The sequence below is a fragment of the Capricornis sumatraensis genome, chromosome 7, assembly GCF_032405125.1.
Source record: "Capricornis sumatraensis isolate serow.1 chromosome 7, serow.2, whole genome shotgun sequence".
Classification (NCBI taxonomy): Eukaryota; Metazoa; Chordata; class Mammalia; order Artiodactyla; family Bovidae; genus Capricornis; species Capricornis sumatraensis.
In genome coordinates, this window is record NC_091075.1 from 61,533,964 (window position 1) to 61,560,798 (window position 26,835).

The 26,835-nt window shown below is 33.6% G+C and overlaps 1 protein-coding gene across 1 annotated transcript in view; it reads left to right on the top strand.

Annotated features, from left to right (window-relative positions):
* Nucleotides 1-26,835, top strand: part of N4BP2 (NEDD4 binding protein 2) — a 57,011-nt gene continuing 30,176 nt past the window's right edge. The window contains exons 1-10 of the mRNA XM_068975029.1: nucleotides 1-226; nucleotides 4,204-5,344; nucleotides 8,668-8,792; nucleotides 11,008-11,096; nucleotides 14,534-14,610; nucleotides 18,847-18,999; nucleotides 20,217-22,591; nucleotides 23,204-23,289; nucleotides 23,799-23,844; nucleotides 25,182-25,378. Coding sequence (XP_068831130.1) covers nucleotides 1-226; nucleotides 4,204-5,344; nucleotides 8,668-8,792; nucleotides 11,008-11,096; nucleotides 14,534-14,610; nucleotides 18,847-18,999; nucleotides 20,217-22,591; nucleotides 23,204-23,289; nucleotides 23,799-23,844; nucleotides 25,182-25,378 — 4,515 coding nt within the window. The remainder of the gene's footprint in view (nucleotides 227-4,203; nucleotides 5,345-8,667; nucleotides 8,793-11,007; nucleotides 11,097-14,533; nucleotides 14,611-18,846; nucleotides 19,000-20,216; nucleotides 22,592-23,203; nucleotides 23,290-23,798; nucleotides 23,845-25,181; nucleotides 25,379-26,835) is intronic.

The following is a 26,835-nucleotide window of genomic DNA, read 5'->3' on the forward strand; positions in this document are numbered from 1 at the left end:
ATGCCAAGGAGAAGGAAAAATCTTGGGGGAAATCCTTTTCGGAAGACCACAAACTCTAAGGAAGTTGTATCCAGTGTTGCTAGTCATGAGGAGCCAACCGCTACTCTCCCTTCCGTGTATGAGACAAAGGTTGATCAGGAAGAACTCTTCACCAGTGTCTCAGAGATGTTTTCTGACCTGGATCCTGATGTAGTGTATTTGATGCTTTCTGAGTGTGATTTCAAAGGTGAGAAAAGTTCAGTTTGAACCCTTTGCATTTTATAAAAAGGTTTTATGTAGTATGCCATGACCAGTAGTAATATAGAAAATGACTATGTTATTTCTATTTTGTTCATTATTTTTTGAAAATCTGCTGTGGGTAAGGTACTAAGTGTAGTATTATGAGGGATATAAAGAAGAATAAAACATTGTTTCTTCTTTCAAGAAATGTATAGTTCTAGGTATAAGATGTATGTGTAGATTTCATCTTTTACGTTTTATTTCTTTTTATCTTCCCACTCGAAAAGGTTGGCACTATTGACATTTTGGACCAGATAATTCTTTGTTGTGAGTGTCTTTCCTGGGCATCATAGGATGTTCAGCAATATCTCTAGCCTGTACCCATCAGATGCCAGTGGCACATCCCCTACCCCACCCCTGCAGCTGTAACAGTTAAAAATGCCTCTATATATCATCTTATGTTGCCTGGGGGGGCAAAATCATTCCCAGTTGAGAGCTGTTGACCTAGAGTACTCTATAAAGAGAGGGATTTTAAAAAACTGTTTTGTTGTACTGCTGTATCTCCATCACCTAAGTACCAAATGACTCGCTCGGACCTCAGTAAATATTTATTGAGTGAAAAGGTAATTATAGTTATGGAAATAAGAGCTGATTAAGAGTTGAGGCTAATAGACCAGTGTGATTTAAAACTGGCTTTAGATTGATTTTCCAGCTCTACCTCTTAACCTCTCTGGGTTTCAGTTTTCTTATCTGTTAAAGAGAAAAATAATAGTATGTACCTCATAGGACTTTTTCTTTTTTTTCCCAGTAAGGATTGAGTTTTTGTTTTGTTTTGATAAAGTCTTCAGTGCAGTAAATTATTAATGACTTGTAATAAATTGTTTAGATGTATGTTTGCAGACAGGGGAAACTATCAAATTTAAATGGATGAGTAAGTTAAATATTGATTTTTAGTATTGCTATTGGCCGTGATTAGTATAAGTAAAATTGTTCTAGGTTTGGGGAATTTTGGTAATGGAGTAAACTTCAATTTTTTTTTTTTTTTTTTACATTCCACAGTCTGTGAAGTGAACCTATCTTATCTATCCTTTTATGTATGCAGAAAACCAGTTTTTAGGAGTCTACATGATGCTCAGAAACAATAGTGTTTACAATTTTACTTGTGGCTTCAACATATATTTCCTAATTTTGGTGTGTTTAAGATTTATTTTTGCACGTACACTAATAGCAATGAAGAAGTACAAGGAAAATATCAGTATGTTACCCTTACATCCTAACAAAAAACATTTTTCTTTTCTAGGATCTTCTCTATACCTGTTCATAAATACTGATGTTTTGAGTAGTTTGAATAATAACATTTATGATGTTATATATTCTACTTTTAAAACTTAACCTAATATAAGCATTTTTTTCAGTTGGCTGCAGTCTTTATATTTTTTAATAGCTTTCTAATTTTCTATTGGGTTGTTATTATGCTCTAAATTATTTAACTATAGCTATGTTTTACATGAATAATTAATATTGCAAAGAGCATCTTTGTATGAATAACCTTTTCCGTCTTTTGGCTTTTTCCCGATTCCAAAGTTTTATTTTCTTCTATCACAGGGTAAGGACAGTTTTTGGCTCTTGGAAACATATTGCTGAAAAAAAAAAAAAAAAGAAACATATTGCTGAATTGCCTACTAAAGAGGTGTGGCATATGGTTACCAGGGGTGAAAGCGGGGGGGGATGGATAAATTCGGAGACTGAGATTGACATATACACACTACTACATATAAAGTAGATAACTAATAAAGACCTACTGTATAGCACAGGGAACTCTTCTCAATACTCTGTAATGACCTGTATTAGAAAAGAATTAAAATACAGAGTGGATATATGTATATCTGATGCACTTTGCTGTACAGCAAAAACTATAACCCAACATCATAAATCAACTATACTATACTCCAATAAAAATTAATTAAAAAATAAATTTACCTTATAAAATAAATGTGCCAATTTGTAATGACACTAGCACTGTATAAGGGTTTCGTTACAGCCTTGTCAGCATTGAGTGGTATTCTTTTAAGATTTTAGGAATAAGATTTTACCTTTTCTTTAATGGTTTTTTTTTTTTTTTAGATAAAGGGAAATGTTAACATTTTTATATATGATTGTTTATTAGTTCTTGTATGAATTGTTCGTGTGTTTTTCATTGTTTTATACCATTGTTTTAATTTTTCTCAACACTGTAAAAACTTCTGTGTTTTATGTATATAGTGATCTTTTACTTCTTTTTATATATACTGTTTTTCATTATATACACATTAATTTTCTTGGTTGATCTTTTGTGATTTTTCTATCATGTAGTTTTTTCTTAAAAATTCTTCTTATATTTGCCTTTTTCCCTTTTTTTTTTCCCCCCCTTTTTTTCATGTTTATTGCTATAGTCTTCTAACTGGTCTCTCTGCCAGGCTTGCCCCCTCCAATCCCTCTTTGTTTTTCTTCTTAAGGGAACACTAATTGGGTGCTTACTAGGTGCCAGTCCTTGTGTACAGCCCTTTTTCATGGATTATCTCATTTAATCCTCACAACAACCCTATGAGGTAGGTACTTTTGTTATCCACACATTGCAAATGAGAAAATCAAGGCTTAGGAAAGTTAACTAACTTGTTCAGAGTGTTCATGCCAGCAAGTAGGGATTTAAATGTCATTCTGATTCCTGACCAGAGCTTCTACCTACTGTGCTGTGCCGTTTCCACATTTATCTTCCTTAAGTTAATACACAGAAATAATATGAAAAAGCCTCAGATTTCAGATGCTTAACAATTCTAATTTCTCTGTATTTATGTTGTAATGGAAGGAGCTCAGCATTGGAGTCGACACACCAGTCCTTACTCTGTCACTTATTATCTGTGTGACTTGGGCTAAGTTAATGTACTTTCTAAACTTCATTTTCTTTGTCTTTATGCTGGAAATACTATAGCTTGTAGTATAATTTGAAGATTCAGTGAGACGACAAAGCATCTAGCCCAAATGCTATGACAGGTAGTTTCCCTTCAAGTTCCCTTGGAAAATAAAATTAGTATTTCTTACCATGAAATTAGAGGACCCTTCCCAATTTTACTTGATTGCCCTTTCCAGTTTTATCTCCTGCTCTTATCTGCCATATTACTGTGTACTCGCATTCCAACAAACTCAATAGCTTAAACATGCTGTGTGTTTTCAGGACTGGGTTTGCCTTTCCCTTCTGTATTGACAAGTATCTTTTTGATCTTCAACTCCCAGCTTTCATATCACCTCATGTGAAATCTTTCCTTGCTTTCCTATAAGGCTGCTTAAGCATTTGTATATTATTCAGAGTGTGCAGTATTTAATCTATATTATAGTATAATTGTCTTCTAACATCTTCAGTTGCTTCCATTAGACTGCGAAAATCCTTTGAGTGTAGTAAAAACTATTATCTTGTTCATTTTTGTACAAAGTATGTCTGATATGTAGTACATGCTCATGCACATTTTTTGTGTTAAGTCAAATTCATAGTATGGACCATATAAACAAATTAGATTTATTAGAATACTTATTAATAAATAAAATACTTCATACTTAAAGCAGCATGTAGTAGGTAAGTATTTGTTGATTAAATCAACTGGTTTTAGGATCTTTATAAACAACCCTAAAGTATACAGTTCCAGATCGTTTTCTTTTACTCAATAAATTCATCAGAGAATGTCTACTTGATGGCAGTTTATTGGCCTAGTTTATTACTGTTTGTCTGAAAGTAACAACATTGCATGTCTCCATTATTCAAACCTTTCACTATACAGAATTATATATTAGTAAAGTGTTAAGTTAAAAATGACTTGAATATTTATAAATTTCTTGACATTTCATTCAATGTAAAGTCAGTATAATTTTATGTGAATTTTAATTATGTTTTACTATTTTCAATCCATATAGATATATTTTATTTTTGTTATTGTTGTTCTTATTGTTGTACAGTTGAAAATGCCATGGATTGTCTATTAGAATTATCAGCCACTGATGCTAAGATAGAAGAATCATCTTCAACAAACTTTGTTGCTTCTGAGAAACAAGTAAATGCAGTGGAATGTGAAATAATGGAAAAGTGTTCTCCAGAAGAAGAGAGTGAAGATTCAAAAATGGATTCATTTTTGGAGATGCAGCTAACTGAAGACTTAGATTCCTTAATACAAAATGCTTTTGAGAAATTGAACTCTTCTCCTGATAACCAAGCATACTCATTTTTGCCTTTGCAAGATGTTAATAATTTTAGTGACCCGAGTTCATTTATAAGTTCAGATTCAAGTAATATGACTCCCATTCTTTCTACCCAAAGTATGGATTTGAACAGTGAAAATTTAGAGCATTCTGTCTCTGCATTAAGTTCAAATTCCTTAACTTCACGTTCAGTTTCAGATGGGTCCAAAAGTTTTACAAAAGATAACACGTTGGCATTGGAAGATTCTCTCCTCAGTAGTTCTTTAAATGCAGATAATGACACTTTGATGGATGGCAGCAACCAAATTCAGAAAGAGCTTTCAGAATCTGAGTGTGTTAAGACTCAGTTCTCTCAAGCTCCTGTAGATTTGGATGCCAGTGAGCTTCAGGCTCCTCTAAACCTTGCTGTCCAAAATCCAGGGCTTGGTTTAATAGGTACAGGTGGAGATCAGAAATCCACGTCTGTCCCTGATGTTTTTGTACCATCTGAAGAATTCAGTTTCCAGCCACACAAACATACGGAACTGCCGCCAAAGGGGAAGGATGTGAATTACTGCCCAGTATTAACCCCTCTCCCTCTGCTGCTGCCTCCTCCTCCCCCTCCACCAATGTGGAATCCAATGATTCCTGCTTTTGACCTCTTTCAAGCAAACCATGGCTTTGTAGCTCCTGTTGTAACCACAGCTGCACACTGGAGGCCTGTCAACTATACATTTCCACCCCCAGTTATTTCTCATACTTCCCCAACAAAGGTATGGAGAAGTAAAGAGGGAATAAGTGCTTACCAGGTACAAGAAACTCCAGTTTCTCAGGTGGTAAGAAAGAAGACGTCATCTTATGTTGGACTAGTTCTCGTTCTTCTCAGAGGCCTTCCAGGATCTGGAAAATCTTTTTTGGCAAGGTATGAGGTTTAATTGAGTTTAAAATATGAGTATAATGTGTGAACTTGAATATTTATAATAGCTTGACTATGTGAAATGTTTTTACTTCATAGAGATGTTTACTAATTTTTTCTAACTTTAGCTAATAGCACTGTTTTCTCCAGAAGTTTTTATTGAATTCTTTTGTCTTAGAATATCATTTTGAGAGACAGAATAGAAGAAAAAAATTAAAGGTGATTTCAAGATTGTGAGCTTGTGAAATCAAAAGAAATAAGTTCATGTGGAAGAGAACTAATTTAAGTGGGAGAAAGATGAATTCAGCTTTGGTTATATAGATAAAGGGCCATAATTGATTTTGAATTCAAGGAAGTCTTAACAAGAATTCTGCTGGTAGTTGGAAATTTAGAATTGTAGCATGTTGTTAAATAAGGTTTAGAAATGTATAATATGAAGGAAGAGAACATACGATGAACCATTGGTAATCAGGGAACTTCAAATTTTCAGTGATTTTTTTTTTTTTTTTTTTGCAAAGTGTGGTACCCTCAGTTGTTTTATCTCATATATCCCATCTGTGTGCTTTTTGTAGTTAGGATATGTTGTGGATGTCTTGGTCTCAGAGACCAGAGTCAGGGTTAGAGGCAACTTCGTTATACTTTCAGTGATACTTGTTAAAGGGTGTTGTTTTCAAAGTTTCTTCAATCCTTTTCTTTAAATTCCAGAATATTTACATCTAATTTATTTATTTTTTTTTTTTGCCAGTTTTTCCCTTTTCCTTTTAAGTTTTATCTGTTTTCTCTCATGGTTTGCTATTCTCAGCTGAGTCTTTTCTATTTGATTCTAGGTGTTGTCTAGTCTTTGGGAGTATTCATGTATACCTTGATAAGCTCATTTTCAGTTGTTTTTTTAATGTCCTTTCTAAGTCTGGATTTATCTTCCAATAAATTTCCACATATTCTACTCAATATATTTATAAATATATTCTTCTATAGACATAGCCTTTCTCTTTGACTTAATGACCACAAGAATAGGAAATAATATTATAGATATTACAGTCAATTATGATACTTCATTTTGTGAAAGATTGAAACAAAAGTGGGCACCTTAAAAGATAATAGAACTGTGACACATGTTTGAAGAAGTAGGTTTCAGAGGCCTGAGAGCCAGAAGCAGCTACAGTTAGAGATTAGGAAGAGAAAGAAATGCTTGTCACAGAGTTGGAGCTTGCTAAAATTTGAATGAAAAGAGAGAAATAACTGGGAAGGGCAGAGATAGGTAGCTGAGTTTTCTCAGAGAGAGTGGCACAACAGTGTTAAGCTGTTGTGCCCAAGGAAAATGACAGATGAAAAAAGACTTTCAGATTTATTGGAAAGAAGGCCATGAATGGCTGTCTTGAAAAATAGTTTTGTTGCCTTGGAAAGGTGGAAGACCTTAAGACATTAAAGAAGCATTTATACTAAAGCAGTTAAGGAGAGAAGTTGGGTAACAGTTGAAAAGGGATCTTTAAAGTGTGGTTAAAAATTAAAAAGATAGCTGAGATAGATGTGAAGTGTCAGAGGGGAAAGCTTAGAGATAAAAGAGAAGAAGATAAATATAGGAGTCTTAGAAAGTGAGATCAAGTGAGCATTCACTGCAGTGTAAGTGAGTGCAGTTTACGGGATGGATGCTCAGGGATTAAAACAGCACCTCTTCCTCATAAAGTGAGAGTGAAAGTAGCTCAGTCGTGTCCAACTCTGTGACCCCATGGACTATAGAGTCCATGGAACTCTCCAGGCCAGAATATTGGAGTGGGTAGCCTTTCCCTTCTCCAGGGGATCTTCCCAACCCAGAAATCAAACAGGGATCTCCTGCATTGCAGGTGGATTCTTTACCAGCTGAACCACAAGGGAAGCCCAAGAATACTGGAGTGGGTAGCCTATCCCTTCTCTAGCGGATTCCAACCCAGGAATCAAATAGGGATCTCCTGCATTGCAGGCGGATTCTTTACCAACTGAGCTATCAGGGAATCCCATTTTTGCTTAGTAGATACTAATAAAAATCAAATTCAAAAGATATATTTTAATATGTGAAAAAGAATCTAAGAGTATATATATATATATGCATAACTGATTCACTTTGTTGTACACCTGAAACTAATACAACATTGTAAGTAAATTATACTCCAATATAATAAAATCAATAAAATAAAATAGATTTTTATTGGCATATAGTTGTTTTACAGTTTTCTGTTAGTTTATTCTGTACAGCAAAGTGGATCAGTTGTACATATACGTATATGTCAAGAGGGTAGCACTGTTGTGTCTCTGTGGATTCTCTTTGCTTATTTTTTACATGTATCTCAAATATATAGAAGATAAATTCCAGAGTCAAGAAAGAGAGATGGGTTACTTTCCTGATGGTCCAGTAGTTAAGACTTCACGCTTTGGATTGTCTCTGGTTGGTGAGCTAAGATCCTGCAAGCAAATGTGGCCAAAAGAAAGAGAGGAGTCAGAAAACCCCTATAAAACTATCTTATTTTTGTATTATTTACTTGTTAAATTTTTTAAAAAAATTTATTTTTGGCTGCATTGGGTCTTCATTGCTGCACGCTGGCTTTCTCCAGTTGCAGTGAGTGGGGGCTACTCTAGTTGCGGTGCATGGGCTTCTCATTGCAGTGACTTCTTATTGCAGAGCATGGGCTCTATCTAGGGCCTTGGGACTTTGGTAGTTGTGGCACATGGGGTTAGTTGCCCTAAGTTGTGGCACATGGAATCTTCCTGGACCAGACCAAGGATTGAACCCATGTCCCCTGCATTGACAGGTGGATTCTTAACCACTGGACCACCAGAGAAGTCCTTAACTTTGTATAATTGAGCTGATTAAATTAATAGTCTAAGAGTTTCCTCTACTTTTGAAGTAGAATTAAATATCAAGGTACTTGCCTACCTGGAAGTGACCTTCAGCTTAGAGCGGGTAAGGTAGATCTGTGTGTATCAAGTGATCAGATGAGGGAGATGCATGTGATTGATAAGAATTTTGAAGCATTGTTAGTTACTGGTTTTCTTGATATTTAAAATTGTGCTAACCTTCATACCTTTATAGTAAGGACAAAGGACTTCATAATATATTTTAAAAGTTTCTGAAATAATAATGTACATAAAGCAAAGTAGACTTGCCTCAGGTCGGTTTCCTTGGGAGTCAGACTTCTGCTTAGAGATTTTCAGTGTGATTTGTTTGAGAAATAAAGTGTCTTTATTCTTTTAAATAATGATACTTGAATTTTTAATTTGGATTATGACCTTGCAAAAATCAGGAGAGAGAATTTAGAAGAAAAATTAATGAAAATAATTATATTTATCGTTCACAGGACTTTGCAAGAGGATAATCCAAGTGGAGTCATTCTTAGTACTGATGATTATTTTTACATAAATGGACAATATCAGTTTGATGTAAGATACTTAGGAGAAGCACATGAATGGAACCAGAATCGTGGTAAGGATTAGACATCAGGTGATGGGTAATATTAAGAGCAATATAAAGGAAAAAATCTGCTGAGTGTTTTTATTTTGAGTGACATACAACTTTTAAGTTGTAATTAACTTTCATTCTAAATTAAAACTATATAATACAGATAAAATTTTAACTATAGCAATTCTTATTACATAAGTGGAGGAGGTAGTCTCATAGATCTGTGATGAGAATTAAATGAGTTAATTTTTGTAAAATGGCTTAGAACATTGCCTGGAATGTTTGAGTTTTATTTAGTCAGTGGAGATCTTGTCAGAAGTAAGTCAGATTTTCTACATTGGTCTGGAAATAGCTCAAGATGGTTACAGTTGTCTGGCATGCTCTGGTTCCAGTTTCCTAAAATAGATTTTGCATTGTTAACCACTAGTCTTCCCTAGATTGGCTTAATTTTTGTATAGGATTGTGTGAGAGTAGAAAATGACTTCCCTCAAACTAAACCAGCAGGAAGGTTGTGCAACTATTCACTGAAGATGGTTTTATCATGAAATGTTTAGTTATGAATAGTTTGAATTTTATATGGGAAATTCTTGTTAAGACATATAGACAGTATTTTACTTAGCCTTTCTTTTGTGATAAATGCACTATGAAGGCTATTCTTGAGTCTGTCATCTTTAGACATGGTTAAATTTTTCTATGTTCTTTCTTGAACTAAATATTAAAGTGAAAATCAGGAATATGAAAATACCAACACAAAAATAAAACAGTCTGATGTCATCAAGTGCAGATTTGGATTTGCCAGTTACCAGCCGTGTGATCTTAAGCAAGTTATTTGTACTCTCCAGGATTCTGTGTCCTCATCTGTAAAAGAGTTTAATAGTACTAAACCCCCAGAATTCTTAAAAAGGTTAAATGAGAATGAAGAGTGCTTATCAGTAGTAGTTCAACTTGCCTTTCTGTAACAACAACTGCAGCAATAATAATTTGAAATTAATTGGCAGAACTTTTTAAAAAAGGTTTATTGAGTGAGATAAGAGTCAGATAGTTTTAAACATATTCCTTGTTGTACAACCATCACCACAATCAAATTTAGAACATTTTTATCACTTCAGAAAGACCCCGTGCCCATTAGCAATCCCTCCTCATTTCTCCTTAACTCTCTCCCAGCCCCAGGCAACCACTGCTTCAGTTTCCATAGGTTTATCTATTCTGGACATTTTATCCAAGTAGAATCATATAATATGTGGTCTTTTGTGAGTGGCTTTTTTTCACTTAGCATAATGTTTTCAAGGTTCATCTGTGTTGTAGAAAGTATCAGTAGTTCATTCTTTTATATGGCTGAGTAATATTCCATTATGTGGATATGCCACATTTCATGTATCCATTCATTAGTTGATGGACGTTTGCATTGTTTTCATTTTTCGGCTATTATGAATAATGTTGCTTTGAATATACCTGTCTATGTTTTACCTTTCTAGGAACTGCCAAGCTATTTTCCAAAGCAAGAGCATCATTTTACATTCTCAGTAGCAGTTTATGAGAGTTCCAACTTCTCTTCATCTTTACTAACACTTGTCTTTTTTTTTTAATTAAAAAATTTTTTTAATCTGATCTTTTGAACTATGGCTATCCTAATGGTGGGTGTTAAGTGGTATCTCATTGTGGTTTTGATTTGCATTTCCCTGATGGCTAATGATGTAGACCATTTTTTTGTTTGTTTATTGGCTACTTGTTTATCTCCTTTGGAGAGCTTTCTGTTTAGATCTTTTGCCATTTTTAAATTGGATTATTGTCTTTTTATTGGTTTTAATGAAAACTTCCCCCCATTTATGCTGACTATACATTTAATATACACATCAAACTTAGACCAGACAGTTTTTATTTAATTTCTGATTATAATTTTAGTATTTAAGATTTATTATTCAGCATTTTCCTGTACTTTAGTTTTTCATGTACTCAAAATAGTATTTAGAAGTACTGGTGGTTTAGTTGCTAAGTTGTATCTGACTCTTGTGACCCTATGGACTGTAGCCCGTCAGGCTCCTCTGTCCATGGGATTTTCCAGTCAAGAATACTGGAGTGGGTTGCCATTTCCTTCTTCAGCATATTTAGAAGTAGAATTGTGAGTAAAATTAGCACATATCTATGATTTTCAAATTATGAAATTTCAAATCTAATCAATAAGATTAGATTTTTAAAACATACTGTTATTAAAAGTGATTTCTCATTTTCTGTTTTGCAGCAAAAGAAGCATTTGAGAAGAAGGTGTCTCCTGTAATAATAGATAATACAAACCTACAGGCATGGGAAATGAAGCCATATGTTGCTTTGGTTTGTACCATAAATTGTCATAAGTCTTTAATAGTGGGTTTGGAATTTTGGGGGCATACTAATACTTAAGTGAATTCAAGCAAACAGTCCTGACTTTTTAGTAAGTTAGCATTCATTCATTACTAAAAAGCTGACTTGGGCACTCTTCTTTCATGGCACCCTGGCTTATTTCTGTTACAGCACTAAGTACATTGTTTTTATCAGTAGGTCATGAGTTGACTAATTTTTGTCTAGAAAATACCAGATAGTCAATATTTTAGGTTTTGCAGGCCACAGTCTGTTGCATATTCTTTTAAAACAATCCTTTAAACATAAATATATATATATATCCTTAGTTCCTAATCTGTTCAAATATTGGCTGGTGGGCTGAATTTGGCTTTAAGCCATCTGTTTTTCTTGCGGGTAGGGCTATTGTTTTATTCATCATTGAATCTACAAAGTATAGCACTGGCATATACTGAATATATATTTGTTGAGTAAATTGATGAGTGAAGCTTTTGTGAGTATGTGTATTATTTGTTTTATTCTCCCAAGATTAGCACATGTCTGGCACATTGAAGCTCAGCTTGTTTCTTTAGTTAATGAATGTTATACTTGCTATTCTGTATTTTTAACACATCCAGCTTATACCCCCTTTACTGTGTCTAGTGTGTTTATACTGTTTTGAAGGTGTGATTCTTTACTTTGTCAAAGAAAATGATGTTTCCTTTGAAAGCAAGTGAGATTTTACTTCTGTGCAGCGTGGTAGAGGAAACAGACTTCTTTGGGAGCTGAAATTCAGTTCACTTTCTGGCCTTAGGAGTTCCTAATTTCTAGACTAATATATTTACCACAGGGACGTACTTCCCCCTTAACCTTACTTGACTCCTCTGTAAGTTTTTCTTAGCTCCCTGCTGTCATCTTAGAAAATTTTTTAATACTTTATTTTCCTATGTAGAAAATAAAGAAGTCCCCAAATTATATGTTTCTGATTTTCATTTAGACTTCAGCCTTCTATGTTATCTTTTCCCTTATTTATTGTATAATAATTAAAAATATAAATCCTTTTTCCAATACTGATTCCTTGACTCTTTCCAACTCTACTTAGAGATATGAAGGACTCCTGTTTATCTTAGATGCCAAATGCTTTTGTCTTCATAAAGAAGTAGATGCATGAATTACTGTAGAGAAGAGGATCACCTTTTGCTTCGTTTGTTATTAAGATAATGAAAGGTATAGAAGAGAGGGATAGATTGGAGATAATAGTCTATTACCATCTTGACTGTCATTCACAAAAGTAGCTAAAATAGTAAGTTAGGGATAAATAGGGAGCAGTCAAGTAGCTTAGTTTCTACTGGCTAAATATAAATATGGCAAAGTAGTATTTTCCCTTGTGGACTGTTGTATCGGTTGACCTAAGTCAGAATCCTCTTAAGTAATATAACTTATTGTTAAGATTTGTCCATTGATATGGGAGTTGAAAAAGTCTTTAAATGCTTAGTCTCTTTTTCTCTGTTTGTATGTGTGCATTTAAAATTAATTTGATTCTAAGAGCTAAATATACCCCTTTAGGTAATTAGAGACCTGGACTATTGCCGGCCATTGAATAAGTTATAGAAATTTGGTGCTGAGGTGAGGAGATGGAAGTGAGCAGGCTCATTACAGGGTATCATGTCACTAACTACCTTGGTGTCTGGATTGATCTTTGGACTTTTCTTTTTTTTTTTCCCCCACCCCTGGACTTTTCTGTCAGAATGACAGAGAATAGCAATGACCACTATTGATATCTTGTCATAAAACTGAAGGGATCAATAGTGGGAGGTGTGGTCAGGGAGATGGCAGGGCAGACTTATGTAAGGGCTTATGCGTAGGTCTCTGTGAGGACTTAGGATTTTACCTTGAGTGACATGGAAGATACATTAGTCTGCTCAGGTTGCCATAAAAATTACCATAGACTGGATAGCTTAAACAAGAGGAATCTTATTTTCTCACGGTTTTGGAGACTAGATGTCCCAGATCAAGGTCCAGGAGGATCAAGTTCTGTTGAGAGTTCTCTTCTTGCGTGGCCGTCTTGCTGTGTTCTCACATGGTAGAGAGAGCAAGTTCTCTGGTGTCCCTTCTTATAGGGACACTAATCTTACCAGATCAGTGCCCTAAACTTTTGACTTCATTTAACCCTAAATTACTTCCATAAAGGTCCTGTCTCCAAAAGCAGTCACATGGTGGAATGGGAGTTTCCACATACAAGATTTGAGGGAATAAATTCATTAGTTCATAACAGGGTTTTGAGCAGAGTAGTGACATGATCTGACTATTAAAAGAATCACTGTAAGGCAGTGTTGAGAACAGACTTGGGAGTCGGGGAGAATGGAAGCAGGAAGGAGACTTGTTAAAGGGCTTTCGTGGTAGTTAAAGTAAGAGATGACATGGTTCAGACCAACATGGTAGCAGTGAAGGTCATGGTGAGTAGAGATTAAATTCTGGATATATTTTTAAAGTAGAGCCAATTGAATTTCTTATTGGATTGATACAGATGTGAAAGAAAGAGAGGCATTAAGTATGGCATCAAGTTGGGTTTTGGCCTGTGTAACTGAAGATTGACATCAGTTGAGATGGAAAAAGTTCAGGTAGAATAGTTTCTCTCCCTCTCGCTCTTTTTTTTTTTTTTTTTGGCATTGCGGTGCCAAAATACTAGAGTTTTGAAAAATAGTTTCCCAATAGCTGTCATTGGGAATTCCATGATTCCCTGGCAGACCAGTAGTTAGGACTTTTTGCTTCCACTGACGAGGGTGCGTGTTCAATCCCTGGTTGGGAAACTAAGATCCCTCAAGCTGTGCAATGTGGCCAAAAAAAAAAGAATGCGTTGTCATTTAAAATAGTTTTAAAATTATAAAAGTCATGTATATATTCTGATAGGTATTCGATCCATAAAAAAGAAAGCCTAAAGTCCTGTTCCCTTGAGGTAGATGCTTTTCATAGTATTTTTGAGACTCTTTCCAGAAGTTTTCTATAATATGCAGATTAATCTTTTTTTATTTTAGTGAAAATTCTATATCTTACTTTCTTAACATTTACATTAAGAACATTCTCTCAATAACACATAGAGGATTTTAAAAGCCATTGTATGTATTTTCATTGTATGACTATATCCTCCTTTATTTAGCCAGTTCAATATTAATAGACACTGAGTTGTGTGTATTCTTTTGCTATTACAAATAATGATGAATTAGATATTCTGCTGTATATATAATTTTGCACTCTGACATAAGTTTTTATCAGTAGCATAAATTTCTAGAAGTTTGTTGTTGGATCAAAGAGACTTCATCTTGCCAGGTAACACACTCATCAAGATAGATAATCTTTTATATTCTTTCAGTTTTAACATGCTGTGAATTTGGGAAAAATTTAATTTCATGAGAGTAATTATTTAAAAATGCATTTATCTTTTTTGTATGTAGTCTCAAAAACATAAATATAAAGTCCTTTTCCGGGAACCGGATACATGGTGGAAATTCAAACCGAAGGAACTTGCAAGGTAAAAGTTGGAGCTTATATAAAATGTTTTAGTTTTGTGAGAGTGATAGAAAGTCCATCTAGATTATTTTCCTCTTATAAATAATGAATAAAACAAAATGGATTAGATTGTGGCTTTGCCACTTAAAAATTGACAGATTTTTTATTGCCTGTAGGTTCTCTTTTTCAGTTTATGAAGAATTTGTATCTGTTTATTCTGAAATTGGGTTAATAACCAGAAAAATTCCAGTTGTCTTATATAGCCAGTACTTTGTTACTTATTAAAAATATAATGTCACTATCTGAAACTAGAAGAGACTAGGGTTTGGCAAACCTGAACTATGTGCCACTTGGAAGGAACAAATTGTAGCTGCCTGGTAACTTACAGTGCTGGAGGGAAGTGAGAACGTGTAAACAGAAAGGATAGCAAATGTTAGCTGTTCGGGTTTTTCTCTACTCGCTCTGCTTTATAATCTTGTAAAGGTACAAGATTATACTCTTTTCTTTAATTGTTTAATTTGGATGAAAATGTTATTCAGGACATGGACAGTGTGTTTTGTTTTGTGCTTTGTATTCCCATAGGGGTCAGGGTATTTTCTTCTTGGTAATTTGAACTGATTTCAGTACTAACTGAAGGACATCTTGTCTTCAGGATATTTACAACATTGTGCAACCATCACCACTATCTAATTAATGAATGTTTTCATCACCTCAAAAAGAAACCCTGTACCTGCTACTGCTAGTCTCTCCCAGTTCCGCTTTACCCCTTGGCAATCACTAATCTGCTTTTCTGTCTCTGTTAATTTACTTGTTCTGAACATTTCATGTAAGCGGAATCACATGTGAACTTTTGTGTCTGGCAGCTTCACTTAACATAATGTTTTCAAGGTTCACCCATGTTGTAGCATGTATCAGTATTTTATTCCTTTTTGTTATCCCCTTGATACATTACTAGATTTGGTTTTCTAATATTTTGTTTAGGATTTTTGCATCTGCATGAATGAGTGAGATTGACTTACAGTTTTTATTCTTTGCCCTGTCTTGCCTGGTTTTGGTATGATGGTTTTAGGTTCATAGAGTTAGTTGGGAAGTATTTTCTCTTTTATCTGAGTTATGTAAGTTTGAATGTTTGATGGGATTTACTTATGAAACTGTCTGTATTGTGTATTTTCTTTGTAAGAAGTTTCAGTTGGAATTTGTCCATTATACCAAAGTTTTCAAATTTATTAAGACTTTTTATTAAGATGGTTGATATTCTCAAGTTTAAATCTCTGCTACATCTTTACTTAGTTCCCCTTTTTAATCCTAATATGTTTACATGTGTCTTTTTTTCTTGTTTATTCTCACCAGAGATCAGATTTTTTATTAGCATTTTCAAATAAACATCTCTGCTTTGTTGAGCTTTCTATTATGTTTGTTTTATGTTTGATTCATTTCTGCTTCTCTTTTATTCTACTTTCTTTGCTTAAAAAAACTATTGCTTTGTTTATTGTTATTTTTGTAAGGCTTGAACTGAAAGTTCAGGTCATTTTCTAGTATGAGCATTTAATGCTTTATATTTCCTTAACTACCATGTTAGCTGCTCCTAGAATTTTACTGTGTAATATCTTCTTTTAATCATTTATTTTCTAGTTTGCATTACTGTTCCTTTTATTCTTTAACCTTTGGGTTATTTAGAACTATATTTTGAATTTTTGAATAGATGAATATAAAATTTATCTTCTCAAAAAATTGATTTTCAACTTTACTGCAGTAGATAAGATTGTGTGGTTTGTATCAAACTAATTCTCTGATATTTTTAAAGATGTGTTTTACTAGTTCATTATCAGTTTGTTATAATGTTCATATTTGCTTGATAAGAATTTATAATGGTTACAGTATATTACTATATCATTAAATCGTGCTTATTCATTTGCTCACATTATATATAATTTTACTTTTTTGAGAATTATGCTTAATGGGTTAATCTTTAAGAGAGGGATGAGAAAAATCTACTGTGAGAGGTGTGTTGAAATCTTCCTCTACCACCATTATGTTGATTATATTAGTCTTTCCCTATAATTCTATTTTTGTTGTAAATATGCTGAGGATATTTTTTGAAGTCCATATAATCTTAAGATCTTTGCATCACTCTAATTGAAGCTTTTATCCTTTGTTAGTATTACTTTTTGTCATAAAATCTAATTGTCTAATATAAATAGAAATATACCAGCTTTTTTTAGTTGGTATTTGAGTGTTATTAATTTTTCTATACTTTTCCTTTCAACCTTTCAGTATCTTTATGTTTAGGTGTATCTCTTATAACCAGTATGGCTGGATTTTAAAAAAATTCACTCTGTCCTTAGCTTTTAACTGATATTTTAGTTTCTTTACAGTTATTTTGGTTATTCATATAATTGGTCTTCTTTCTTACTGTCTCATTCTATGTACTTTTTATTTATCTCACATTTTTTGTTATTTATTTTTTCCTATCACAGAAAATTAAATATTTGATTTTTCCCTCCTATCTTGCCTTACTTCAGATTTTTAAAAATTGAATGCAGATTTGCTTGCTCATTTTTTCCTTCTCTGCTAGTTTGGAGATTACATATACTATTTTAAGTTTGTTAGTGGATACATTAAAAGTTTTATTGTGCAGACTTTTAAGTTAAACCATTTTCTTAGCCTTCCTCCTCCCACATACAAGAACTTTGAAACATATTAACTCTGATAATTTACCTCCCTTCCAGCTTACAGGCTCTGACTGTCTAGAATGTACAGGTAGTATTTGTTTTCTCTCATTTAGTTATTGCTTTGTGCTTAATTTTTCTTTCATCATAGGCCTTTCATCTGAGAATTTTCTTCTGCCTGACATTCATCTTTTAGAATTTCCTTTACAGTTTAGGCATGCTTTATGTCAAACTGTTTTTTTTTTAATCTGGAAGTTCTTTTATTGTGCTCATTCTTGTAAGCTTTTGCTGAGTGTATATATTCTAGATTTACAGTTTCTGTTAACATTTAACTGTCTTCTGGATTCCATTACTATTGTTGTCAGGTATAATTCTAATGGTTGTTTTCTTTGTAGATAATTTGTTTATCAAATTTCTAGTTGCTTTTAATACGATTTCTATCTTTGGTGAGTGACAATTTCAGTACTGTGTTTCTAGTTGTGGATTTCTTATTTATCTTGCTTAGGATTTGTTGAACTTGTGAGATTAGGAGATTGATGTCTTTCATCAGTTCTGGAAAATTCTTTAACCATTTTTCTTTAAATTGTTTCTGTCCCATGTGTCCTCTCTTCTCTTTCTGGGACTTAGATAGATACATACTAGACCTTTTTGGTCTGTCCTCTATGTCTACGTCTCTTAACCTCTCTTTCATATTTTCTATCTCTTTGCTTCTTTGTGATCTGAAACCAGACAAGATGGAGGTATGTAAATATGAAAGCCAGATTTGCCCAGCTGGCAAATGCTGATACTACCCCCAGGATCCAGACACTAAACCTTGGATCCAACCTGAGATAGAAGAGTTGCAACTGAGATGTTTTCGTTAAGATAAAACTCTTAAAGAACTAAAGCATACCATCTTGCCTCTTGGCAGATGCAACTCCTGATGCTGTATGAATGAAAGCACCCTCAGTTTCAGGCCTAAGGATTCCCATATATTAGATTCAGCTAAGTATACGAGCTTATAAACAAAAACAAAGAAATAAGCTACAATGAGTGAAAGCACAAATATAGCCAATTTCATATTTGGACATCCAGAAACTTCAAATAGGAATTTTTTTCCCTCTTTGGTTAAACTTAAGATGTATTAAAGTGTGTGTATAATTTATATGGGGTCCAATTTTATTGAAATAGGAGAGTCCTTTGGGACATCTTGTCTGCTGTACTGATGTAAGTAAGAGCCTCTGAGTAGAATTTTTTTAGTCACTAGTTAGTAATTAATTAATTAAAACGATGGCCATATTCTTATGACTTTTTTTTTTTAATAGCACTTGTGAATAAGTTCTTTTAAAGTTATTAAGATTTGCTTGTTTTTTTCTAACTTGATAAAGGATGTTTGGAAAAGATTGTGTGGCATGATTAAGAAAATAGTAATTTAAGACATCCTGAATAAAATGAAAATGAAAATTAAATAGTTTAATTGTGTCATAATAAACCAGTTTTGATATTTTTACATATTAGAAATTTTTTTTTTTGACAATGTATGAGCCAATTTTAGAAAAAATGTCATTAGTGATGTTCCTTCTTCCCTTTTTTCCCCCTGGAATTTTTAGGCGTAATATTCATGGGATAAGCAAAGAAAAAATAACAAGAATGTTGGAACACTATCAACGTTTTGTTTCAGTGCCAATAATCATGAGTTCTTCAGTTCCAGAAAAAATCGAACGTGTTGAGTTGTGTGCATATTCTTGTGACAGAAGTACTAGGTAGGTTAAAGTCTCTATGTACCAGAGTTCAATTTGAAAACCTAATTTTAAAAGTGTGATGATTTCGAAGGAATTCCCTGGTGGTCCAGTGGTTAGGACTCTGCTGTCACTGCCATGGGCCCAGGTTTGATACCTGGTCAAGGAACTAGATCCCATAAGCCCAGAAAAAATAAATTAAAAAAAAAAGATAATTTTGAAACTTCTAAAATCACTGTGATATAAATGTAAAAATAAGTTAGGCATTTGTTGTTTATAAGGTTTAGGTATAGTTTTACCTAGAGCAGGATACTTATGGTTAGCAAGAGAAGTAAAAGTTTATGTGAGTGATGACATATGTGGGAGTTTCATTGTCTTCTGATTTATGTAGGTCCATCTTTATGCTATGAATATTCCTGTCCTCTTTATTTAACTTGCTGCTGTTGCAGTATTTATCTGTTACCTTATCTACCCTCTGTTGTTATTTTGTAGTTACATTACTTCTTAATTCTCTTAGATATTAATAAAAATACTTTCAAGCTATCATAAAAATTTATTATTCATGGTATACTTTGATTAAATAATACAAGTAGAAAGGAAGATGAGTTGACAAATAAGGAAAATGCACTGAGGTTGAAAGTATTAATATAATGATTTGGCAAAAGTGCTCTGAGTCTGAAAATAACATTGAGCGTGGTTTAAAAAAAAATTCAGCAAGTGACATCTCAAATGAGAGCTGTCCTCCCTATCTCTCATTTGACTTAATTGTGCAAATCATGTTGATTGACTCTTTGTGACTTTATAAATCAATCTTAAGCATTTTCCTTGGTAGCAAATGACAGGTGGTACAGAGGCAGACCTAGTTTCCCATGTGTTAAGCTTAAGTAAGTTGGAAAGGAGCCCGGGAGGTGTCCTGTTCTGGGAACAAATTTAGAATCTTAACTTTAATATTTAATGCATAATAAACACCTTAACTGAAAATCTCCTGTTAATTATTTAATTCAAAAAACAGTTTGAGTGCTTCTTGTATGGCAGGCGATGTGCTAGGTGTTAGGATTACAGTAAAGGGGTGTGTTCATCATGTATTAGGGAAAGATCAGGTATCTTGTCTTTCAATTGAAAGATTCTTTAGTTTAAATCATAATGTTAATGTTCTTTAGTTTAAATATATTAACAGTATTAATATTACTAATTATAACAGTAAGAGATTTCGTTATAATACTTAAAAAAAAATCTTACAGCCCAAGAGACAATGAAGATATTACTTCTGAGAAAGAAGAAAATGTTTTATCCTCGTCTTTGAAGCATCTAGAGTTAACTGAAGAGAATAAACTTGATGTGACCAAAGAAAATATGTTACCTGAGAATATTGCATATCTCCCTAACGCTGATTTAAACAAAGGAAAAAAAGAAATAAGTGATATGAATCCCAATATTCAGAATGCTTTCATTCAGGAATCTCCAAACACTTACTTTCCTGATTCTGAAAGCGAAGTACAAGTTACAGACAAAAGTGAAAAAGAAGAGCCAGTAGAAATGGCTCTTGAAAAAGAATGTAGTGAAACCAATGCAGATAGTTTATTAGAGAGAATGTCACCAAGTAGTTGTTATGGTGAAAATAATCAAGGGGACTGTGGTCTTTCAAATCCTGTACCCCATCAAAATGAAAAATCTTTATCTAGTGAAATATTGGAAGAAAGAGCGTCAGTAAAGAAAAAAGCCTTTGGAAAACAAAAAAGCAAATCAACTTTGGAAAAGTTTCCAAAACACGAGCTGTCTTTTGTTGGTGACTGGCCAGTTGATAAGAGTATTGGTCAGAGGACAAAAAGGAACCGAAAAATGGAAAAAGCCTCATCTGTACAAAATGACAAAAAGTATAATCGCCTTCAGTCACATAAAATATTAGATAATAGTTTATCTGTGAGTGTAGATTGTATCCAGGCACAAGGATCTCCATATGAAAATGTAGAGGATGACAACATTTCACAGTGTGATGATGCCTTGGAATCATTCAACAGCTGTAAATATGATACTTATAAAAACACTGAAAGAGATTCATTCAACATTGTGGGTGACTGGCCTTCCCTTGATTCATTAGCTCAGAGAGAGCACAGATCAAGAATGCCAAAGGCTGGCTTAAATGAACCCAACCTAGAATTTGGAACCAACAACAGTATGAATGAAATATCCTTATACTCTTCACATGAGGCCTGTTGGGGCACAAGCCCTGAAGAGCTAAAAACATTGGGTACTTGTACTCGAAGTTCTGAAATGTTGCCCAATGAAATGACCTATGAGCGTAAGACTTGTCCAAGTAAAAAGATTCATAGGGAACACACATTGTCTCTTCCTTATATCAATAGTGTGTCAACTGTCCAGGGAGAAGTAGGACCACAAACTTTAGCTGAATTTTCAGAAGAAAAGACTAAAGGAGCCCCTGGAATAGGAGTAGGCATGTGTACCCAGACTGAACCACAGGATTTTGCTCTCTTATGGAAAGTAGAAAAAAATAAAATTAGTGTTTCCGATTCTTTGAGAGTATTAACAGGAAGATTAGATGGATTTAAACCCAAAACTTTGAATATTAACACAAAATTGGATGTTCAAGAAACAATTCCATATAGGGTAATGTATGACAAAAGCACATATGTGGAAGAAAGTGAGCTTACCAGTGCTGATGAATCTGAAAATCTTAACATTCTTTGTAAACTATTTGGGTCTTTTTCATTAGAAGCCCTAAAAGACTTATATGAGAGGTGTAACAAAGATATTATTTGGGCCACAAGCCTTTTATTGGATTCTGAAACCAAATTATGTGAGGATACTGAATTTGAAAATATAAAAAAATCATACGATGAAGCACAAATTGGGCCATTTTCTCTGGGACTGAATTTGAAGGAAATTATTAGCCAAAGAGGAAGCTTAGAGGATTCTAATTTTTCTGTACCAGAATTTAGCGATGGAATTGAAAGCAATAACACTGATGTACAGTCTACCTGTGATTCCAAAAAGGAAAACTTAGAGGAGGCAGAAATAAGAGCTATAACTACTGAAAAACCTGGATTAATAACAAGTATATTTCCTACTGTAGAGCTAAATAATAGTAATGAAGTACTTCCTAATAGTCAAACAGAACTTTCAGGTTTATATAATGTGAAGCAGTGTTTTCCAGATACTCTAAAAGCTACTACCAGTAAAACTGTGAGTGAAATGGAAAAGAATTCAGAAGTTGCAGAGACTGGAGATAATATACCTTCTTCTTTGAATTTGTCTGACATTTTGAACTCTGTATCAAGTGCTTCAAATCTTGAATTACATGAAGAAACTTATTTTACTAACTCTTTTGAAATAAATAAAAATGAAACTCTTCCAAAGGACAATGTGAAATTTCCAAACGCAGAAGAATTTATGATTGAAGAGGAACAGGAAATGGAGACAATTCTGATGGCAGGGAGTGCTTTGTCAGCTGGAGTTACTGGAGAAGATAAAGCTGAGGCACTGAATCCCACTCCAGTGACAACCAAATCTCTGACCATAGACTGTCTTGAATTGGCATTGCCCCCTGAACTGGCTTTTCAGCTCAATGAATTATTTGGCCCTGTTGGTATTGATTCAGGTAAGGAAAAAGTAACTTATTACCTATATGTGCATTTTTCTGTGACTAGAATATAGATAGTTTTAGTTCAATTTTAAAATTATTTTGTATGTTAACAAATGTAAAAGTCTGTTGACTGCATTATTGTTTCTGGCACCATGTGTTTGTAGAGGATTTTTAAATACATAATTTCAAGAAACAGAGAGTATAGAGTTTGTATTCATCCCATGCATATATTGAAAATTTTCTCTGGTATTTACCTCATACTTGTTTGCACAGATACATCTTTTTAATCCCTTGATGCTACTCCAGATACATGTAAGGCAAGATAATTCCTTAGGACACACTTATTGGAAAGTCTTAATGGAAGTGAACATATTAAATATATTTAGTGTAATGGACATGAATAACTTAAATATATGAAGCATTGTATAATTGCATCTGTCAAGAAGTGTGAATACAATGACATGTTACATAAAAATATTCCAAGAGTTTTAAAACTAGAGACATAGGTTAGTAATTAAAAATATAGATTTTTTTTTTTATGATGTGTAAGGTAGTTGAGTATGTTTTCTGCAAATGTATAATGAGTAATGGTCATATTTTCTTTTCTTTTTTTCCTCTCCTCATAAGGGTCCCTAACAGTTGAGGATTGTGTGGTTCATATAGATCTGAATCTGGCTAAAGTGATTCATGAGAAATGGAAAGAATCTGTAATGGTTGGTAGGCTTCTTTTTATAAAGAGCTCCTTTTGTGTCCATTTTGTCACCTTTGCTCTTCATTACAATCTGTTATGTTATATGAAAGATTCTGTTGAATTTTTCGTTTGAGAGAGAATGAATTTTACCAGTTAACAGAATACTGATATTTTTTCTCTTTCCAGTATTTTAGATTATATCCAGACTGACCAAACTATATAACAAATGATGGAGCTCAATATGATTGATTTTTTATTTTAGGAAAAAAAATCATAAATAGTTTTTTGCTCCTTAAAGACTTGAAATGCTAAATAGTTTCATAAACAGTTTTTTAAAAATTACAGCATAAGAGCTCTATAAGTGGAAAAGATACATAGATGTAGTCATAATTTATATTTATCTCGATTTATTAGATTTAGCAAGAATGATTGATAGTCTTATAAGGAGAAATGATTAGTGAGAAAAATAACATAAGCTTGTTTTCTAATGCACCCTTTTTTGCCAATCCCCTATTCTGCCTTTGTGTTTAGGAGCGACAAAGACAAGAAGAGGTATCTTTTGGCAAGTTAATGCAAGGTAAATCACATAGTTTCACTTCTGATGTTCTTACCTTGATGTTGAAACTTGATGTGTGTGTATGAATTTCAACTTATTTTAAATATACTTCCACAAAATATGTTACCAAAGAATTTTGATTTGTAGATAAGTTAAAAAAAATTTAACATTTAATATTGATGTAAAATAAAAGTTAAAGAGGAGAAAAGTCCTGGTATTATTTAACTTTCAGGTTATAACTGAAAACTAACACAACATTATAGATCAACTATACTTCAATTGAAAAATTTTTTTTTCAACTATGAGGCTATGAAGCACCTAGGTGTGCTCTAATGCGTATATTCAGAATGTTTCCTGTTAATGATTTTGTTCTGAATGATAGAAAACTGTTCTGATTTGAGAGCAATAAAATATTTCTATCTTTGATAGCATCATTGAAATATTACTTTGGCTATTAAATTTTTATTGATGTTAATATGATTAGAGCATAAAAGTCAGCCTGCTTTCTGGGTATATCTGTCAAACTGAAAATATTTAATTCCAGAAGATTTCTTAGATGCAGTGTCTTAAGTGGTTAGTGCACAGTGGCAGACCTGTTCTAGGTCCTGCTTTTGTGCTTGAGTTTCTCTAGATGCTTCTGTCCACTTCATACTAGGACTCCAGACTGAAGATGGTTAGAGTGAAGATTCTTAACTTTAATCTAGACCTGTATTGTAGCTTCAAGAACCAAAGTTATTTGAGAGCTGGAGGTTCCCAAATAGTATCAGTTATTCAGATGACAGTATTAGCTTTTTCTTCACTTTCCAAGAGAGCAAAAGTATATATCAGAATGTGTTACTCTTAGAAAAGCTGAAATATACATTAAATATTACTGTTATGAACTTCTTAGAATGTTCAGTTCCTTCTTTATCTTGAGTATCAATGTTCAGTGTTTATTGTGTGCCTTCAGTGGGTTACAGATTTGCAAAAAATATTAATCCTTTCAGTTCTTAGAGTGTCCAGGCAGAGCTGACCAGCTGCTCTAGCTGGTCGCTCCTGGCTGGCTGCAGCTTCCTCTGTTTGTCAATGTATATGTGTGTTACTGTTTTCTCTGTTGAAGGGATATGAAAAAGAGTGGGAAGCATTGGGTTGATTTACAATGATACTCAGATTGTTGCTCATTTGAATTATTCCTACATTTATACATATTTCATACTTACAATTATGTGAAGATATATTTTGAAATTTGCAAACTGTATTATAAGCAAAGAGTAAAAAGTCATGTTTTCTGGGTCTGTCTGAGGTATATATTTACATCAGAATATTAATTTGTACATTTGTTATTCACGGTCTGACACTATTGATAACTGCTTTTGTAGATCCTTCTCTGGTTGGGCATGTTGGTCTTGATAATTCAGAACAAAAATCATCTCAGAGAACAGGCAAAAAATTACTGAAGACTTTTGCAGCACCTGAAATGCTACCCTTATTGGATCATTGGAACACTCAAACTAAAAAAGTATCACTCAGAGAAATAATGTCAGAAGAAATTGCCTTACAGGAAAAGCATGATTTGGTATGAGTTAGTATAAATATTAAGCTTTTGTTTCTTACTCTAGTTTGATTATATGTTTAGTTTGTGATTTTCATTTGATTCTACTTTCTGTAGTCTGGAATCTATTTTAACCTGATTGAAGTTAGTGTTAAAATTGAAAAATGTTTTAAATGTAGTTTGAAGTTAAAGGTTTTTACTTCTGCAAAATTAGTTGACATTCTATAACAGTAAGCCAGTTATGTTAAATCTGTTGTTTTGGATTTAATTTTGCAGATGTATATTTCTTGTCTATAATTTTACTTCTGTAAATTTTTTCATTCTAGAAAAAGATGAAAGAAATATTTCATTTGAAGATAATTTCATTCATAAGTTAGAATAAGAAATGACTGTTTTGCTATTGAAGAGTTCATATTTGAAGCAAAATTTTTTAGAGGAAAATTTTAGAAACTTTCTAATCTTAAATTAAGTACTCTTCTTTTCCTATCTAATTTTTCAATAAGACAAGTTCAAACAGATACTTCACTTTGCTCTGAATTTAATTTTTTTTCTTTTTCAGCCTATCTAACTATATGACTGAACTGAACTGAACTATCTGAATTCATAAGATAATTTGGTTTCCTTTGCATTTCTTTTTCTTAACTTTTTTTGGAATTCTGAAAATTAGTATTCAGTCAGTTCAGTCGCTTAGTCGTGTCCAACTCTTTGCGACCCCATGAATCGCAGCACACCAGGCCTCCCTGTCCATCACCAACTCCCAGAGTTCACTCAGACTCAGGTCCATAGAGTCAGTGATGCCATCCAGCCATCTCATCCTCTGTCATCCCCTTCTCCTCCTGCCACCAATCCCTCCCAGCATCAGAATCTTTTTCAATGAGTCAGTGCTTCACATGAGGTGGCCAAAGTACTGGAGTTTCAGCTTTAGCATCAGTCCTTCCAAAGAAATCCCAGGGCTGATCTCCTTCAGAATGGACTGGTTGGATCTCCTTGCAGTCCAAGGGACTCTCAAGAGTCTTCTCCAACACCACAGTTCAAAAGCATCAATTCTTCGGCGCTCAGCCTTCTTCACGGTCCAACTCTCACATCCATACATGACTACTGGAGAAACCATAGCCTTGACTAGACGGACCTTAGTTGGCAAAGTAATGTCTCTGCTTTTGAATATGCTATCTAGGCTGGTCATAACTTTTCTTCCAAGGAGTAAGCATCTTTTAATTTCATGGCTGCAGTCACCATCTGCAGTGATGTTGGAGCCCAAAAAAATGAAATCTGACATGGTTTCCACTGTTTCCCCATCTATTTCCCATAAAGTGATGAGATCAGATGCCATGATGTTAGTTTTCTGAATGTTGAGCTTTAAGCCAACTTTTTCACTCTCCTCTTTCACTTTCATCAAGAGGCTTTTCAGTTCCTCTTCACTTTCTGCCATAAGGGTGATGTCATCTGCATATCTGAGGTTATTGATATTTCTCCTGGCAATC